Genomic DNA, 21,175 nt, shown 5'->3' on the forward strand with positions numbered 1-21,175 from the left:
TTTTGACAAGTAGTAGTTTCCTTCTTAATTTTTATAATTGAAGACAGCCTGCATAATGTAAAATGTGTTCCCTAATGAACTGACGCCATTTTATCCTGTGTATAATAGCAAAACTTGAGCTATATTAGATATATCTATGGTAGGTCTGAGTTTTTTAATTTATAAAATTGGCAGGGGTGAATAGTAAATCTGTTTTTTTCTAGATTTAAAATTTTACCACTCATTTTGAACATTGAATTTGTTATTGAAGTGTAGTCAGTGAGAATATGTAATTGTTACTTTTGCATTCTGATTTTGTTTTATTTCATTATTCATAGTCTGTTATATCTTACTGAATGTCATTCCTTGATTAGAAGTTATCTCACCAGTCCTTTTTTCCCTCCTTCATCTACATTGTTGAGAATGATGTAGTTTCCTGGGAGATAGTGGTGATGTTATGGTAGCTTGACTGTTGCATACTATCCTTTAGCATAAAAAATAAAAATAAAAAATCTGCCAGTGTAGGATGGACAGGATGAACATTATACGTTCTTGAGTTAACTGGCCAAAATTTTAACTATTCATGTTGTCTAGCGATTTGTTTTAAATGGAGGAGGATATAATTTGGTTGTTCCTTTTTGTAGTACTTGATTCTGAAGCTTGAAAGGCCTGCTATAGTCCAGAATATCACATTTGGAAAATATGAGAAAACTCATGTCTGCAATTTGAAGAAATTTAAAGTCTTTGGTGGAATGAATGAAGAAAACATGACAGAGCTATTGTCCAGGTGGGTTATGATTATGGGGAGGAAAGAGTTTCTAAACAATCTGCAGTCTTAGTTTAGTCTCTTTGTAGCTAAATCTGCATGGTTTGTTTTTTCTTGCAAAGGAGAGAAGAGTATTTCTACTATTTTATTTCTAGTGCCTTATTTTAATATTGTGCTTTAGTTAACTTTTCCCCACCAGATACTAATTAATATTGTTACCAAAGCAGAAAGAATAAAATTTGGGGGTATTTTTCTACTTCTTATTTTTCAATCTTATTTTTGAATTGTTAATGACTTCACATATACCTCTCAGCTATAATAAAAATCTTTGCTGTAATCCTTGATGTAAAAATATAGAATCTGTCCAGAACATTAAGATTGAGTGCCCTAATCTGGAAGTAATATTCTGGGAGTTTAGTATAAATTGGAAACTAAACAGAGTAAAAGTATGGGGCTGCACCTACTGCAGTGCCTACCTCTTGGAAGGAGCTCAGTAAATTTGAGTTTTGACAACATAGATCACCAGGAATGAATGTTAATTTGCCCTCTAGGTGATGAAAAATGGGATAGAAGATGGAGTGGACAAATAAAGCCATGCAGTTTTAGAATATAATTGTGACATGGTGTGTCCCTTTAGCACGATATTTTATATAAGTATGTATTACGTCTAGACTACATTTAAGTCATGAAAGTATATCAGAATATAAGGCAACCTGACGGTAAGTGACTTTCCCATAAATACTTGAGTCAGCCGAAGTTGTTTAAGTAGAGAAGTGATATGGGTTTATTTTTATGTAGGAAAAGCAGATGCTATTAAACCAACAGAGTAAGGTTGTCTTTGAAAATTTATTCAGCTATAAAAGGAACATTGGCATCTTAGTCAGAATTTAATAACTTAATTCTTTGACAGATTCTAATATTTGGCTCTGTTTAAGTTGTAAGATATGAGTATGAATTGTTTAAATTTTCTTCTTACTGCTTGAATATTTTATATTGTATTCATTTATACGTTAGGGACACTAGGTCTTGTCACACATCTTCATGTATTGTAGTCACATTCTTTAACACAACATTTTTTCATTAGCCCTCATTTAATTAAGAGAATACAGTATAGTGCAGTTGATGTGAATGTACAAGTTTTGTCCTGTATTCTCATGTTCAACTACTTCGTTACATCGTCCCTGTCATATATTCTGAGCATTCGTTGACCTTAAAATCGGAGTATGATATTAATCTGTGTTTTAGTGCATTTACTAAATTATGAAATCAGATTTGATAACCTTATTTTTTTTCACAGTGGCTTAAAGAATGATTATAACAAAGAAACATTTACCTTGAAGCATAAAATTGATGAACAGATGTTTCCTTGTCGATTCATTAAAATAGGTAAGGTTTCCAGCATTCTGGAGTAGAAATAAATTCTTTATACCATCAGTCATCAAACTACAGCCTGTGGGCCAAATCCTGCAGGTTCCCTGTTTTTTTTTTTAAATAAAATTTTATGGCAACAGTGCCATGCCACTTGTTCACATAGTGTCTTTGTCTGCTTTTGCACTACATGGCAAAGTTGAGTAGTTGCAAGAGACCACCTAGCCCACAAAGCCCAAAATGTTTACTGTTTGGCTGACCCCCTACTTTATAAATCTGTAACTAAGTGACAGTTATTTCAAATGGAACCTTTTCTACTTTCTCATTTGAAAGTTTCTTAGAACCTTTTCTAAATACTTTCTCATTTTATGAGATATATGGATTTGATTGCCTTGATTGTTTTATGGAAGGTTTATCAGTTCTGAAGTTATATCATTCTAAAACCAAATATTGACGTATTCCTTAAGGCCATATATTATGGTTATTTTCTATTCTTTTCTTTCATATTTCATTTTTTGTGTGTGTGATAATGTTGGTCAAACTCATAAAACTAATTTCATAACCCATTAATAAGTTTCAAAGTAATGTTTGAAAAATGGTACCTAAGCATTTATTGTGTTTATTTATTAGCAAGTGTTTTAGGTTAAGAAAGTATGTGTAATGCCTCCTCAAAACTAGTGTTTTTAGGATTATTTTGTTTATCTATAAGATGGATTAGTTAGAAGGTAGGAAGGTTGAGGACTTGACTCTTTTAGTTTCCATCTATATTTCATACCTTTGAAAATATTATGTTAAAATTGAGATTAAGGTGAGTCATATCCCTTTAAGAATGATAATAAAAAGCCAGAATCCCATGTTTTGATTTGGGAGAAAATTCCTCTTTTGGAAGGACCAGCTCCATAGTCATTGTTTCCCAGTCTATCAAGAGTTGGCCTGTTCATTTCATTGAGTCAAAAAGATCCATTAGACGAAAAGAATATCTGAGATCTTAATAAAGACTATTTATAGAGGGGAAACTATTTCTAGAATCATTGGGCTGTTTGGTGTGTTACTTTCTTTTATAAATATAGTTTTTGTTATAATTAATTGTAAATAAAAAACCTGTATCCTGTTTACCTATGAGAATTTAGGAACAAGCAGATTTTTTTTTTTTTTTTTTTTTCTGCGGTACGCAGGCCTCTCACTGTTGTGGCCTCTCCCGTTGCGGAGCACAGGCTCCGGACGGGCAGACTCAGCGGCCATGGCTCATGGGCCCAGCCGCTCCGTGGCATGTGGGATCTTCCCGGACCAGGGCACGAACCCGTGTCCCCTGCATCAGCAGGCGGACTCTCAACCACTAAGCCACCAGGGAAGCCCTGGAACAAGCAGATTTTTAAAATAAATTCTTGATTGTTTCTTCTTTCATGCTAATGAGTAATTTTTTCCTCAGTATGCAGACCACCCATTTCTTATAGATTCTTGCATAGCTTGAATAATTCTATGATTTTACATTCCAAATGTAGAATCAGTGAAAATATCTTATATTTTCATGTAGTAAATTTAGATTTCATAATTTTAAAGTACTTATTCAACCTCTAATTGCTTAGTCATGCAAAATGAAATGTTCTTTTTTTTTTTTAAGTTCTTTTATTTGAACTTTTGGGGTACATTTCCTATAGTCATTAGTTTTCTTTGAAGGAAAATATCTACTACTACTGCTTCTGAAGTTCTTAATCCTCTAATATTATTCATTAGAACTATGAATAAAAGTCTGTTTAAGGATTTTGAATAGTTTCTTCCCTTAAAAAATTTATAAGAGAACAGAGGTCTCTTATGGATCAGTTAGACATTCAGATGCCTGAAAACAAGAAGTTGGACCTCTTTCCGGCCCTTTCTATCAGCCTTCTAGTTGTAGGGCATGATGATGTTTTTTACTTGACCCTGGTGGGTTAGTTTTATGGTATTCAGGCAAAATATTAACTAGAGCTTTCCAAATAATTGAAGACACTTATTAACTCATTTGATATTTAGGGTATTAATATTTAGATAACTTCATATTTCTCACTTTTCTGTTAAAAAATGTTAATAGTGGTCTGCAGTGTTTTTGCTTTTCAACCTTCTCCCCACATTCTCTTGATAAGTTTTGTTTTTTTTAAATAATATAAGGAAAATGTGAAACTTAAAGCCTGTGTTAGGCTTTTTTTAGTTTGATGTTTTTAAACTAGTTTTTTTAGTTTGATATTTTCTTTAAAAATAATTTCGATAAAACACTAAAGTGATGTGTAGCTTTCTTTTGGTGGTGATTCACACAGATACTTGTTTACCTGGCTGGGATAAATTGTTGGAATTTTTCTTAAAAGAAAAAATGTGTTTGAATACTTCACATTTATGTTCTATAATGATATGTTTGAAAGATCTTGCTTTATTTAAAAAAAAAAGTTTATTCTTGGGCTTCCCTGGTGGCGCAGTGATTGAGAGTCCACCTGCCGATGCAGGGGACATGGGTTCGTGTCCCGGTCCGGGAAGATCCCACATGCCGCGGAGCAGCTGGGCCCGTGAGCCATGGCCACTGAGCCTGCTCGTCCAGAGCCTGTGCTCCGCAACGGGAGAGGCCACAACAGTGAGAGGCCCGTGTACCGCAAAAAAAAAAAAAAAGAAAAAAGTTTATTCTCAAACAACACAATTTCTAAATATAGTCAGCCTTCAGTTACTCATAGTAATGGAGGGGAACAGAAGCAAGGCTTAACTCAATAGCGGATAATCTGCAAATCATGCACTGACATCTAAATATGATACTTTGCATTTATAAAGAGTATAGCTTATTCATTAAATTTGGCTTAGACCCAATTTAATTAAGTTTGTTTACAAATTAACAAGGAAAGTGAGCCTTCATTTTTACTGCATGGCAGGGGTTAGGTTTTTAAGATCTGTTGTGGATAATCCACAGTGCCAGCATAGCTGAACTGACCTTTAAGTAAATTTTACTTTCCTTTCTTAAGTTACCTTTTGTATAAAATGAGTATGATAATACTTTCTCTGTCTAATGATAGGATAGGTAGCTATATTGGACATTTTCTTGAGTTCTTTTGTAGTTTGTGGATGAGTGGTAGTCTTATGAATTTTAATTTAAGATCATATTTATGAAGGAAATATTTTCATTTTGAATGTCTCTTTTTTATATATTTATATGCATAGAGCTCTTGATTACATGCCTTCTTACATGTAGTATTTTAAGTACTATAGAAAAAGTACATGCACAAATATAATTTGAACCATCATGTCATTTCAGCAGTCATTATTTAGAACTTCTTATATGTTTTTATTGTTTTTGCGTTTGTAAGTGCTTTCACATGTGGTATCTCATTTGAGCACTATACTGGAAGATAAAAATCTTTCCTTTTTTGGTTAAGGAAAATGAGAGTGGAAGTCAAATGATGTGTCCCAGGGTACATAGCTAGTAAGTGATGGATCAAAGACATAGTATTTGGTATATGCTTTTGGATATGTGCTTGTATTGCTTTAAAATAGTATAATAGATATTGTTTATGAAGCATCTGCCTAACACTCTGTGAAATAGGTATTATTACACTCACTTTACAGATGAGGAAACTGAAGTTTAGAGGTAAATTAAATGATTAGGCCAAGACCTTACAGGTAGTAGAATGTAGAGATGGTATACAAACTTAAGTCTGTCTTTTTACGAATGTTGAGTTCTTTTACTGTGTGATATATGTAAGTTTTATTTCCTCAGGTAGATTGTAAAATCCTAGGGGATAGCAACTGTCTTCAGACTCCTCAGATTTCAGAAGCAACAAGCAAACTGCTTGCCTCATTAGAGACATCGTATATATACTTTTTGAGTTTATTGTACAGCAGTTTATAGGGATTAATCAATGGCTGTGTGAACTTAATGGAGGAAAAGTTACATCTTAGTGGTGTCTAACCTCTAACAAATGTACTTAGCATTTCCTTCAATTATGAATATAGGCAGTAACTCATAGTATTAGCAATACCTGTGACTTGTCACAGATAGAAGTTATAAATATTTCCCATCACATTACACTGTGGCAAATATCATAACTCTGAAATTATGATAATTATTAGACCTGCCACTAGATCATCTTATCTAATTTGTTAATAAAAAAGCATATATATTTCTATATCATAATTTTGTATCTTCATTATTTTTATAACTATATTTCAATACAGTTTGCCTACTCTGTAATCTTATGTATTTTTCATTTTACATTTAAATCTGAGAGGGATTGGGTCACAGGGTTCACTGAATAGCCAAAGGGGGTTCACCACACAAAAAAGCCAAAGAGCTCATGCTGGAGTGAAATCTTTGATAGGGCTTAGTGTGGAAGTTGAGAGTTGGCCTTAGGAAGAAGCTTGGTTTTGGCTAAGGTTTGTAAGTAAAAAGAAAATTTAGTAAAGAAGGAGAGTTGTTGATTGGGAGGCCAGATTCAAGAGAGCAAGTTAAAGGTTTGGAAGGGAAAACCTCAGTTGGAGATTAGATCAGATGACTGAAAACATAAAGTTGAATGGGATGAGAGTATTGGTTATAGATGACTAGAAAGGTTTATATCTTGATTCTTAGCCAAGATAACAGTTATATCAGGAAATAAAGTGATTTGAAGGCAGAAGGAGGTACTGATTCTTGGAAGGATTCTGGAGGAGTCCTGGTTTTTGGTAGAGGGATGACTGGATTTCTATGAATTTTTTGGATTTTTGCAGCCTGGATGGGTGTGGGAGCTTCAGAGAAGCTTTAGCTTTGGCTGGATGAGTACCGTGTCTTCTGGGGGCGGGGGTAGGGGTGAGGCGGTGGGAAGGTGCCCTGATGGTGGCCTTCATGAGAGCATGTGGAAAGGTAACATTTAAAAAGTATAGCTAGTGGGAACATGCTATAAATATAAAGCACAGGAAGCTCATCTCAGTGCTCTGTGATGACCTAGATGGGTGGGATGGGGGGCAGGGAGGGAGGTCCAAGAGGGAGGGGATATAGGTATACATACAGTGTATTCATTGTACAGCAGAAACTAACACAACATTGTAAAGCAGTTATACTCCAATAAAAAATTTTAAAAGGAAGAAAATTAATATAGTAATAAGAGCTAACAATAATAGCTAACATTTATTGAGCACTTACCATGTGCCAGTTACTGTGCTAAGTGCTTTGTGTACTTATTAATCTGTAAGTAGAATAGATGCACTCTTTCAGAGTGGTTAATCTTAAATTTTTAAGATCTTCCAGAAGCCGATCTTAAAAGTACTAGCATCTTCTAAGCTGTTCAGCTGTCTAGACAGTAGCTTCCCAAGTGATAATACCAAAGCATATTGAATGTACCACATATATGTTTAATTGTGTTGAGATGTTGACCCCCGCCAATCGTACAGTCGTCAAATCCTGCAGCCTAGTATGCTTGTGTACTAAATATCATTTTCTATGCATGCCATTTTATGGAAAATGTGCGAGAGGCACTGATCCTGATCATGTCCTTGTCTGAGTATCCCATTGGAAAAACTGATGGTTGAATTCTTAGGATACAGACTCTTAGCCTTGGGATGTGTATTAGGAGTTTCTAATCTTTTTTTTTTGAGGTGAGAGCAAAGGCATCTTTCATTAGGGAGTGAAGAAGGTGTGCTTGGAGCTCCATTTCACATTTAGGTTCCTGATATATAATATGGAGTATGTCTAATATGCAGTATTAGCGTTGTTAATGCCATCAAAAATCATTGGTAAAATTTGAAATGGGTGTATATCATTCTGCTCATTCTGTATATATGCCTTCAGTCTGTTAAAAATTAACTATACTCTTCATTCATCTAATATATGATCTTGTGAGATGAGTGCCTACTTAACCTCCCTCCCACAATTGCTTCAAAGGATTTAATAAACGAACGTTTTACTGATATAGTAGGAAGATTTTTTTTCCTCCTAATTTTATTGAACTTGGACCTGGAACTTGAGAATGGATTTCAGCTCACTAACTAATGTTATATGTCTCTGGTCACAGTTAATAGACTGTGTTCTTGGGGCCTTGGGTTTCAAATCCTGTTTTATTCTGACTTTTATATTACTTAATGGTTATTGCAGTGATATAGTAGTACACTTTTTAAATGGTACTGCTACATGAAGAAATGAACACCAAAACAGTGATGATAATTCAGTATTCGTTGGTATAAACTTTTTTGAAATTTGTGTTGTTTGCACATATAAACTGAAGGCCATATTAAACATCCCAGGAGTCCTGCATATATCCTAATGACTGGTTCCTGTTGCTTCTGTCTTGACTCACACTGTTTTCTTTAGAGGACAGAATAGAAAAGCATATGACTTAGTACATCTTATCTCTTCACTGAGTCTGATATGCTAGAAAAGAGCGGTGGACTTGGAAATAAGTAGACCTGATATCAGATATTGTGGATATTCTGTTTTGATACTTAATCAAAAATTGGCAAGTGTTAGTTTCTTAAAGGTAGTTGCATTACTCAGCCTGAACCATGTCAATGTTATATTAAAATCCATTGGCCTGTCTTGTAATTTGAATCAGTCTTTCATCCATGCATGGTTTTGTAAAATCATTCATTGGTCATTTAGAAAATATGATTCCCTAAGTTATGCACATCTTTCAAATGTTGGAACATTTCATTATATAATATATTTTTAAAAGTCACAACGTTATTATCACCACCAGTCTCATCAGAAAAGTACTGGGTAGTAGCTAAGTTCACAATGGTGAATACTAATTTTCCAAAATTCTCATTTTTCCTAAAAAGTTTGAATTTTATCCTTGGCAACAAAACTGTCATTTGTTATCCTTGAAATGACAGGTAAACATCTGTCAAATACCCAAATCTAAATAATCATAGATTGTCAGTTTTTCTTTTAAGGGCTATTTCAGTGGCTATTTCAGCTCACAACTCAGCTTACACAGGTTCTTTTTCTTGAGACAGCCTTCGTGCTTTGGTATGCAGCAAAAGTCCTTTATGTGTACTTTCCATTGTATCACACAGAATATTAAAGTGATATGTACTTAATGATAGGAATTTATTAAAATTTATTCTCACACATCATCAGAGACATTCTTAAATGAATTGTCTTTTTGTTTTTTAACTGCATGTGTGTGATGATAAGGAATACAGTTCAATTCATACTGTATTAAGAAATACTGGGACACATTCATGCTACTTTTTGTGGCACTACCAAGATGCCAGCAGTTTTATTCAGCATTGCCTTTGCACCATGAGTGCAAATGTCAGTACAGTTTAAAAAAAAAAAAAAGGCTATAAAGCCCTAGTCTTATTATGAAAAATAGTTTTGACCACATGGGACCTCCTAAAAGGGTTGTGGGGATCCCCAGGAGCCCATGGATCACAGGTTAAAAACCTCTACTCTGTCCTGTCATTACTGATATGAAATGTTATCTTCATCCTATGTTAAATTCCTCTGGATCCTTGAGAGATTTTTGGATACACTCTTCTGCTCCAGTGATTTTACTTCGTTTTCCTTTGCTAATATCAAACTTATAATTACTGTATCTTTTAGTATGTTTATTTTCTTATTATTTGTATTATTTTAGGTATTTTGTCTTACTGATTTTTTTCAGATCAGCTTGTCTGGTTACATGTCAAGAAAAAAGTTGGATATATACCATTAGGATTATGAGACTACATTAAATTTATAATTAATTTGAGGGGAATTAATATGTTTACAACTGAGTTTTCCCATCTAGAAACATATTAAGTAAAATTTTTATGTTTTAAAATTTTATTTTCTTGCATATTTTAAACTTTATTCTAAGATATTTTAAGCTTTTTTTGCTATTACAAAGGAGACTTTTTTCATTACATTTTCTAGTTGGGTTTTCTAGATACAGGGAAAGTTGATTTTCATGTTTACCTTGCATACAAACTTTAAAAGTTTTTCAGTTAAATCTCTTGAATCTTTTAGGTAGATAAGCTGTACCATCTTCAAGTGATAATATTTTTTCTTAATTTGCAAATTTTTTTCCTGATTGCATTAGCTAGGATCTCCCACATAGCGTTGAGTAGTACAGATATTGGGCCTCTTTGTCTTGTTCCTGACTTGAGTGCGAATACTTAATGTTTCTCCATTAGTTTTGTTTTTGGTTTTTTGGGGTTTTTTGAGGTTTTTGATACTTAAAAAAAAATCTAGGTAACAAAGTTTTCTTTTGCCTTCTATTCCTTATATATTGAGGGTTTTTTTAAGTAAATTTTATTAGTTTGCTTTTAGCATCTGTTGAAGTAATCAAATGTGTTTCTCTTTTACTTTGTTAACAAAGTGAATTACATTAATGTTGCTCCTGTTGAACCACCTTCCATTCCTGTAATGAACTCTATTTAGTCACAGTGAAAATCTGGTAGAATTTTTTTGCAGCCTTTTAAAAAATTTATTATTATTTAAAATTTTGAATATATACTCATAGCTGAGATTGTCCTTAAATCCTTTCTCTTCTGGTTTTGTTTTCCAGGTTATGCCACTTTGATAAGTAATTGAACTTTCAGTCTCTTTCTGTGCTGTGATACAGTTTAAATTATATAGTAATTATTTGTTTCCTGTGGGTTTGTTAAAATTTACCTGCTAAATCATCTAACCCTGGTCCTGTTTTTTGGGACAGATAAATGACCGCTTTGAATTTATCTTCAGTGTTTTTATCATTAAAGCAACCTCATGATGGCATGGATCATATGTTTCTTTTTGCTACTGTGGCCCCAGCGCCTAATAGTCCAGTGCTGGGGATATAGAAAGTATTCAGTAAATTTGTTGAATGAATCCTAATAAGTTTGAATAGTGATTTTACTTTGCTAAAGTTTTATTTGAACTATGTTAATTTTTTTTCTTTTTCTTTCTTATTTTTCTCCTCAAAGTTCCACTCTTATCGTGGGGACCCAGCTTTAACTTTAGCATCTGGTATGTTGAACTTAGTGGCATTGATGATCCCGATGTAGTACAACCCTGTCTCAACTGGTATAGTAAGGTAGGACTGTATTTTAAAATCCTGATTTCATGCTTCAAGTGCCTATAATAAAGAGAGAATTGTGTCACTCTCTTGTCTTAATTGAGAATAATTTAAAATATTGAGAATAGTAATAATAGTTATAAAGATTAATCAACATTTATTAAGCATTTACGTTTTGCCAGGTTCTAAGCTTCTTTATCACTTATTTACTCATTGCCACTCTATGAGATAGGTACAGTTATTATCCATATTTTACAGGTGATGAAGTGGAACACAGGTTAAGTATTTTGCCTAAGGCCACACAGTTGTAAAGTGCTCAGGGCAGTATATCAACTCAGTCAGTCTGGAACCAAGAGTCTGCTATTACATTATTATACCCATCTGTCTCTGAATTTTGTTTTTAACCTATATTGATAGAAACATTTAAACATAGTTTTTAGTGGGGTAGTTTTGGTTCCAGATTGCTTTTATTGTATATTCCTCCATTGTGTTTGTGTTGAGTAAAATAGGAATATTTACTTTTCCTTTTAACTAAAATTTGAGATAGTTTCTATAAATATTATGATCTTACAGGGAGTATAAAGGTGATACTTAATAATTTTATTCATAGGTCATTTTATACAATAAATGCAGCCTGAAAATGTGAATTTAAATTATTAAGAAATAGGTCTTTGATTTTTTTGAACACCTTTAATGCTTCACCTGTGTTTCTGATGTATATCTATTTGACTCTTTTGGCTATGTTTTTGTTGGGGGAGGACTATTTCTTGTTAGGAGAATGATAAAGCTTTAGTCTAGTCACTATTTCCTGATATCTTTATTTGCACATAGGGCTCAATTGTCAACTCATAGGCGATTGGGAAACAATATACGTTCTTCCTAAGATTTTTTTTGTATAGAATTTCAGCCCTTTTCTGGTCAGCTTAATTGAGGAACTTTCTGTTTTGATTTATTTTTGGCATTCGGTTATATTCAATTTAAAATAGATGCTGGCTTTTTAAATTTTCTATATGTTTTTTTATATATTCTTGGATTACCTGTAATATTGTAAATTCTTTCAAGGTAGAGATGATATTTTTAAACATTAAAAATCACCTTTACAGTGTTATAATAGTGCTTAGTATATACTTATAATCTTCTAAATTCTATTGGTTCTTCTTAAAAAAATAATGAGTAAGCTTTTCTGATACTTAAAATTTTTTTTCTCTTTAGTCTATGATGTGTACATGTGTTTTCTTTAATATACTCACAAATCTCTTGATATTGTAGGAAGCTGCAAATTTCACCTTTTTTCCCCAACACTGTGGACAGATTATATTTGGGAAACTTAAAATTGTTCAGTCATTCATTTGTCAAGTTCTATTTATTGTGAACCTCTAGAAATTAAAGTCTTCACCCTCTTTGAATTTCAATCCTTTTTCAAAGCATTATAATTTCGTTTCATAAATCCTCTCCTACTATGTATCTGTATGCAGCCTGATAGAAAATTTAAAATGTGGATGTGATTCATACTCCTAAAGTCAACATGATAAAAAGGTATTATTGTTTAATATGGTTCCAGATAGTTAGGATAAATCTTTATTTAGAGGCTAAGCATAAGAAACTATTAATGTGAAGTTAGTTTGGATATAGAATCATTCTTTTGTTATTTGATGAGGGAAAATATTAGTTAACTAGAGTGTTTAAGGAAAAATGTTTTGATTGCCTTTTATTAATAAAAAAATCAGAGACTATAAAGTGATTAGTGTTTCAAGTCTTGTAAATTTTCCTGCCTATTAAAGAGTAAGGCTTACAAGTAAATTGTATTTTGCTTGGTTATTATGCACTGCTTCTGTGTCATCAGTTTATTTGATTAATTCTTATTTAAGAAATTGTAGAAATCTCATAACATATCCTTGAATTAAATTTTCTTTTAAATTCTTTATATGAGGTTGTTTTTTGGCATTCATCCTTTTAGGGGGGAGATTTAGTAAATTGAATATTTCTTTTGGGATTGTAATTAATTGAGATTTTTACTTTATAGCTGTTTAATCGATGAGGTAGCCCAGGTTTAGAAAAAAAATTATAAAACTTTAAATAGTCTCTTTCTGATGATTTTGAATCATAAAACCTGTTTGTGAATTTGAAATACATGAACATTTGATAATATTTGTCATTCAAGTAATAACTTATTACTAAGAACAAAGAGCATGAACATTTATGTATATTATTTAATGGTTTCTGTGCATTCAGTACCAACATTGTTATCTGATTAGTAAAAGCCTTGGAAGTTATCATTTTTACCATCTTAAGTAAGCTTTGATAAATAGTTTTTCTGGTTCTTTTCTTGAAAGTTCAGGCTCTAGAACTAGGCCTGGTTTCATCTTTTAATATCTTTTATCTTCGTGAAATATATGCCTGATATTTCTGTATACGTTCATCTCCTTAATATCTTTCTGCTATATACTTTGTGACCTTTGGTGAGTTATTACAATTGACTAAGCTTCAGTTTTGCCATTTAATAGTGGATATAATAATGATACTAATGAATAGGGTTAGTACAGTGCTTAGTTATGCTTAGTATACTTAGTTAATGCTTAGTAAATGCTCACTTTACGTTAGTAATTATCACTTATTGTTTCCTACAGTAATAACTAACCAAATCTCTTCTTTTCATACCTTCTCTTGTGTTCCAGTAGTACCGTGAACAGGAAGCTATTCGCCTTTGCCTAAAACACTTCAGACAACATAACTATACAGAGGCTTTTGAATCACTGCAAAAGAAAACCAAGATTGCCCTGGAACATCCCATGTTAACAGATCTGCACGATAAATTGGTACTGAAGGGTGATTTTGATGCTTGTGAAGAATTGATTGAAAAAGCTGTAAATGGTATGTCATAAACATGTAAACTTAGATTGGTTATTAGGGTGATTTTAAGTATATACAAGAAACAGGTGTTTTAAAAGAATATAGGTTTATGCCAGTTCTTAGTTTCTTTCTTTCTCCCCCCCCCACCTCTTTACTCTGTAAAGATGTTAGCTCCTTGAATTAAGGACTTATTTTATGTAAGACAGGTCCATAATGTAATAATGAGACTTGAAAAATAAGAACGTAACATACTTGAATTCACATATCTAAATTTAAGTTGTCATCTTGGAAAACCATGCACTTACAAGTGCTAACATTGATTAGTACTGAACCACTTAGAAAAAGTCTTTTAATGTTGCCTTCAGTATCAGTGACCTATTCCTTTACATATTTTTGTTGATAGCAAATTGTCATTTTTTTAGTAGTGTAATTTGGGGGTGAGGAGTGCTTGGATAAGTCAAAAAATTTTATTAGTATACAGTTAATAATGAATGAGGAGATTTGTATTGGAAACATCGTCTGTGTGATGTGGATGCTACATAATTGCTGATTTTCTTGGGTAGCCTGTATTCTGGCTCTGAAAGAAATGTGAATATTGGAACATAATATAATCTCCCAAAGTAATTGTTTTGGAGGATGACACCAATTGAATATTTAAGGTCTGGTATGTTTTGTTATTTATAAAATAAGGAACTCTGTTGTTGCTGTATAGAGTGGCATCCTTTTTAAAAAATCTACACTTTCATAGTAACAAAGAACAGAGTAGGTGCTGTGGTATAATAAAAAGTAGATATTTGGTCTTTTCTCTTTCCTGGCACACAGCTCCTAAAACCCTTGGGATCTGCAGGGTGATGAGTGTCTTTTGTATGCTGAGAACCTCTAAAAAAGCCCTAAACAGTGGGGTTCAGAGAGCTTGCCCCAAGAGGTCATGGAAGCTATACACACATGCGTGCACGTGCACACATGCGCATGCACACACACACACACACACACCTGTACCTTGCCCTACATCTTTCTTCCATTTGGCTGTTTCAGGCTTGTATCCTTTATAATAAACCAGTGATAGTAAGTAAAGTGCTTTCCTGAAATCTGTGGTTACTCTAGCATTATCGAACCTGAGTGGGGGTTGTGGGAACCCCCAATTTATAGCTGGTAGGTCAGAAGTACCAGTGGCTTGGGATTTGCGATTGGCATCTGAAGTGAGAATAGTCTTGTGGAACTGAGCCCTTTAACTTGTGAGATCTGACACTGACTCCAGGTAGATAGTGTCAGAATTGAATTGATTCTCGGTTGGATACCAAGTTGGAGTCAGAGAATTGGAGAAATGGTTGGTGTAAGGAGAAGACCCACACATTTGGAGTCAGAAGCATTGTGAGTGAAAACAGCTTAATGCTGAATTATGAAACTTGTGGAATGATACAAAGTTGTATAGAAATTCTATTCTTTTTATAGAAAGAAATAAAGAATAATAGACTTTCTCAGTGCTCTGTTTTCATATATTTTAGTCTTATCACTATCATTTATTATTAGTAGTTACTCATTTATCAGATATTGGTTGAATATTTTACAGCTAAACAGAACCAGTACTGCCTTCTTTGAGTTTATAAATTTAAAGTTAACTCAAAATGAATTGCTTGCAGCTCCATTGTGTTATAATAACAAACCTGCCTCTCAGCCTTGTATATTGTTACTGTTTATTTAATTGATGATGATACTTGCAAATAAATGATTACTATGTTTGAAATAGAATATACTTTGGAGTATACCAAAATGGAACATATATAATAATCTCTTACCAAACCATCAAAATGCCACTAATGAAAGTATATATGTGTGTGTGGGGGTGTGTGGGTGTGTATGCCATTTCTGAGAATGAATTCTGTATTTTTTAACTATAGGATGAAGAAGGCACAAGTAATTTTATGGTTTTTTTGTTTTGTTTTAAATCTTTAAGGCATTTAATATTTTGTTAAGGTAAAGTAAAGAACAGAACCACCAGCAACTTTGTGTAATTAGTTAGGTAAAAACAGGTTTTAAAACTGTCTCTTTAGCAATATACTCATTTACGAGAAGCTGTTAACATCATGTACAACTCTGCTACTGCAGAGACTTAACTTATCCTTCTGACTCTAGGAAGAAACCAAGTTTAGGAAAATTGGTAGTAACTCTTCTTGAGACTTAACAGCCAAGTCATACTTTTTATACTCCTCACTGGCTTGGAACAGTGTTTAGTTAATAAACATTCCTTCCAGGGTTGTTCAATTTGCTGCTGACTGCACTGGTGATGATTTGTTGGACAAATAAGGAAGTAAACACTGCAAAGTTTTTTGGCTTTTGCTCTGTTAAAAACATAAAAGAGAAGGGTAAGAAGTTCCTGCCTGGTAAATAAGAAAGTCTAGGGGATCAGAAGCATCTTTCAAATTTCTTACAGTGGACGAAACAAAAACTACTTTTAGTGTATTTGGTATATTAGTATGCTCTTCTTCAAGTATGGTCTATATTTTAAGAAAGTGTTGGGCTGTATTTATTTCTCTAATAGGCTTCCTATTTGCCTAGAAACATCCCTACATTTACGTTTAATTTCATTAGAGGTGATGCGTGAACCAATCATTGCTACTTCCTCTTTGACAATGCCAGGGAAAAAAGGTAGAATCCAGTGATGATAGCCAAAAGTAATCACCCAGGAACAGAAAATACTTAAAGAAAACCTCCCTTTGTAGTGTTTATCTTATTTGTTAATGAAATAAAAGTTTGCTTTTGTGAGACAAGGGGGAGATAAAGTTTAAAGTAGTCCTAAAGTTTAAACTTGAGGTCTTTATCTCTCTCCCTCCCTCCCTTCTTCCCTCTTCCCCTCCTCCTTTCTTTTTTCTCTACTCCACCCCACACTCCTGCCCACCCCCACCCCACCCTGTATCTCTTCCTTCCCATGCCTTGGTTTATGCCATAGTTGTTAATTATATGGTAGGCCTATTTCCCTCTCCTTAGAATTTTTTTGAGATCTCAAATCTTGTTGGAGTTACCTTTGTGGCAAGGTTTTTAACTACAAATTTAGTATTGTTAGTAGATAGCAGGCTATTTATATTCTGTTTGTTATTGAGGGAATATTGGTAGTTTGTGTCTTTTGAGGAATATGCCCATTTCATCTAAATTGATGAATTTACTGGCATAAAGTTGTTTATATTCCATTATTGACCTTTATGTCATTTCATGTTCTTGATATTGGTAATTTTTGTCTTTCATTTCTTGGTAGTCTGGCTAGAGATCTATCAGTTTTATTTTAAGAGAACAGCTCTTGGTTTCTTTGTTTTATCTTTTCTCTCTATTTCATTGATTTCTGTATCTTTATTATTTCCTTTTTTCCACATACTTTGGTTTTAATTTGCTCTTCTTTTCCTAGTTTCTTAATACGAAAGCTGAAGCCATTAGAGATTCTTCTTTTCTAATGTAAGCATATGGTGTTAAGAATTTCCCTTAAGCACTGCTTTAGTTGTATCTCACAAATTTTGCTATGTTGTTTTCATTTTCATTCAGTTTAAAATACTTGACCCTTAAACAGTGTGGGGGTTAGGGGCGCCAGCTCTCCCTCCCCCGTCCTACCGCTTGCACAGTTGAAAATCCACATGTAACTGATTCCCCCAGAACTTAACTACAGTAGCCTACTGTTGACTGGAAGCCTTACCGATAACATGAACAGTCAATTAACACATATTTTATATGTTACATATATATACTGTATTCTGACAATAAAATAAGCTAAAGAAAATGTTATTAAGAAAATCATATGGAAGAGAAAACATTTACAGTGTGTACTATGTTTATTAATATCGTAAGTTTATATTATCTGTTTACAAGATAAATTGTCAGTACCTGCGTCAATATTGTCTTAATGATACAAAACACTGTAAGTATTATATGTATTACTAACACTAGACATCAAAGATGAAAGTTAATGTGGAAAAAGAAATTCATATTTGTTTACAGGTCTAACAATTCATGCATTGGTAATGAAGCAGCAGCAATATGATTGCTTCACGGTAGTCTAGTGTAATTGATACAATTGCTTCACAATAGCTTAGTCCTTATGCTAATGAATGAATTGTAAAATTTTTATGGCATACAGTATTAGTCGTATTTATAATACAGTATTGGAAACATTGTTATATTTTCTAAAAACTATTTACCTCTGATGATAGGCTGATAGTTTCTCCAGTTGAGAGAGGGTGGGAGGGGGGCATACTGTACAGTAATGTAATTCTTTGAAAACAAAGTTATAAAACAGTAGGAAAACCAACACATTATTAATTTTATATTAAATAGCACCCACCTTATGCCTGTATAAATATAGATAGAGTAGTACCTACATATTTTATGCATTCATGACTTACCTCACCTTTTCTTAATTTTCTTGACATTTCTAGGCTGTGTGGTTCATCTGCGAGTTCTTTCAAACTGTTGCACATCTCCAAAAATTTTTCTAATATATTTATTGGAAAAAATATCCATATATAGGTGGACATGTGCGGTTCAAACCTGTCTTGTTCAAGGGTCAGCTGTACTTAGGCATAATGACACATTTTTCTTTCCAACCCTGATAACTTTTTCCCCCTTGTGTTTAATCTCTGCCAGGATCTTTAGAAAAAGATTGCCATGGCATAATTATAGTGGATAACCCTGTGTAGTTCATGATCCCAGAAGAAATGCTTTTTGCATTTCATTGTTAAATATATTTTTGATCTGGGATTTTTGGAGATTCTATATCAGATTCCAAGATTCCTAAGAGTTTGTGTCATAAATGGGTATTGGATTTTGCCACTTTTTCTCTACTTTTGTGATATGATTTTCCTACCCTATTAATATATGAAATCATAGTAATTGATTTTCTAATGTTAAACCTCATATATACTTAACTTTGTTATGTATTTTTGAAATTTATATTGGGTTTAGATTGACTAATGTTTTGTTAGAATTCTTCCAACTATTTTTGTTAGTAAGGTTGACCTTGTAGCTTTTCTTTCTCATATCTTCCTGTTCAGGTTTAGTATCATTATTAGGCTAATTTCACATAATGTGTTGAGGAGTTAACCTTTTCTTCCTATTTTCTGAATAAATGTAAGATGTGAATTATTTCTTTCTTAAATGCTTGGTTGAATTTACCATTGAGCTGTCTGTGCTTGAGATTTGCTTGCAGGAATATTTTTAGCTTGCCAATTCAGTTTCTTTAAACTTCGTAGGACTATTCAGAGTTGTTTGGTTGGTTGATTGAGCTTTAATAAATTACACTTTTCTAGTAGTTTGTTTCAGTTTCATCTAAAATTTCAAGCTTATGGATGTGAAACTGTACCTAATATCCCCTTATTATCTGTTTAATGTTTGTAGAATTTCTTGAGATGTGTCTTTTTTTCATTCCTTATATTGGTTATTTATGAATTCTTTCTCCCTCCCCAATCCATTACTTTCTTACTTATTTATTTATTCTCGGCTGTGTTGGGTATTCATTGCGGTGAGCGGGGCTACTCTTTGTTGCGGTGCGCGGACTTCTCATTGTGGTGGCTTCTCTTGTTGCGGAGCACGGGCTCTAGGCACGCGGGCTTCAGTAGTTGTGGCTTGTGGGCTCTAGAGCACAGGCTCAGTAGTTGTGGCACATGGGCTTAGTTGCTCCATGGCATGTGGGATCTTCCAGGACCAGGGATCAAACCCGTGTCCCCTGCATTGACAGGTGGATTCTTAACCACTGCTCCACCAGGGAAGTCCCCCCAATCTATTGCTTTCACCATAAGCTTAGCAAGTTTAGTGATCTTTTGAGGGAACCAACTTCTGGTTTGTTGATTCTTTATGTTAACTTTTATGTCCTTGGCTTATGCTCTGTATTTAATGTTGTCTTCTTTCGCTCTTTGAGATTAATATGCATTTTATAATTTATTGAGATTGATGCTTAGCCTGTTAATTTTCAGACTTTGTTATTTCCCCATATATGCATTTAAGGATATAAATTTCCTCCTCCTTTTTTTTCAGTTGTGCTATGAAGTGTTTTCATTTTTGTCCAGTTCAGCAATTTCATTAGGAAATGATATTGCTCTTTTGTGAGTCATAGTTATATAGAAATATAGTTTTTAATTTCCAAGTAAATAAAGATTTTCTGGCTCTTTTCCTCGTTACTGATTTCTGGCATAAATGCTTAGTGGTCAGAGTACATATTTTGTACTATTCCAGTTCTTTGAAATTTGATAAGACTTACCATATGGCCCACTTTGTTCAATTTTTATAAACATATTAGGTTCACTTGGACAGAAATCCAGTTCTTTAGTTGTTACTGCAATGTTCTATATATGTCCAGTTGGTCCAGTTTGCTAATCATGTTGCATAAATCTGCTTTACCAATAATGTTTTCTGTCTGATTCTCTCAATTACTAAGAAAAATGTGTTAACCTACAGTTAATCCTACTGTGATTATGGAATTGTCTCTTCTTATAATTCTGTCAGTTTTTGCTTCGTATATTTTGAAGCTATGTTTCTAGATGCATACAAATTTTAAATTCTTTTATTTTGAATGAAATCTTTTATCGTTAAGTGTGTTTTTTTTATCTCTACTAATGTTGTTGCCTTAAGTTATAAATTGTCTTACTTTAATATATCTGCTTTCATTTGGTAAGTATTTACATATCTTTTTCCATCTTTTAATTTCAAGCTTTCTGTATCCTTTTTTCAAAGAAGTATCTCTTGTAAATTTAGTTGTTTTTTAAAAACTCTGCCTTCTTTTGATTTAAACATTTATTTCATTTACATGATTGAATTACTGGTAGATATATGGGTTCAAACCTACCATTTTACTTAATATATTTTGTCATGTCCTTTATTTCTTGTTTTTGGCTGTTGTCTCTTACCTTTTTAAACTTTTTAATCTTTTCATTTTTTTCTTTATTTATTTGGAAGTAACACTCTGTACTTTATTTATGGTGAGTCTATAAATAACCACAAATATACATACTTAACAAAATTTATCAGTACAAGGACTTAGTGGACTTTGAACTCCCATCTACTTACCTTCCAACTCATATGCTATTGTTGTTCTTTATTTTGATACCATATTCAAAGACCCTAGAAGATATTACTATTCTTGTTTTATACAGTGTCCATTCATTTTACCCAAATATTTACTAATTTTTTTGCTTTACTATTTGAATCTTTGATTTTATACCTAAGATCATATTCCTTCTGCCTTAAGCACATCCCTTAGAATTTCTTCTAATGC

At 33.1% G+C, this 21,175-nt stretch overlaps 1 protein-coding gene across 1 annotated transcript in view; it reads left to right on the forward strand.

Moving 5' to 3' along the window:
* MKLN1 (muskelin 1) overlaps positions 1 to 21,175 on the forward strand; it is a gene marked incomplete at its 5' end in the record, with an annotated part of 178,683 nt that overhangs the window by 69,281 nt on the left and 88,227 nt on the right. The window contains 4 exons of the mRNA XM_079711119.1: positions 624 to 766; positions 2,043 to 2,131; positions 10,985 to 11,094; positions 13,755 to 13,947. Coding sequence (XP_079567245.1) covers positions 624 to 766; positions 2,043 to 2,131; positions 10,985 to 11,094; positions 13,755 to 13,947 — 535 coding nt within the window. The remainder of the gene's footprint in view (positions 1 to 623; positions 767 to 2,042; positions 2,132 to 10,984; positions 11,095 to 13,754; positions 13,948 to 21,175) is intronic.

The sequence above is a fragment of the Hyperoodon ampullatus genome (genome assembly GCF_949752795.1).
Source record: "Hyperoodon ampullatus genome assembly, chromosome: 9".
Lineage (NCBI taxonomy): Eukaryota > Metazoa > Chordata > Mammalia > Artiodactyla > Ziphiidae > Hyperoodon > Hyperoodon ampullatus.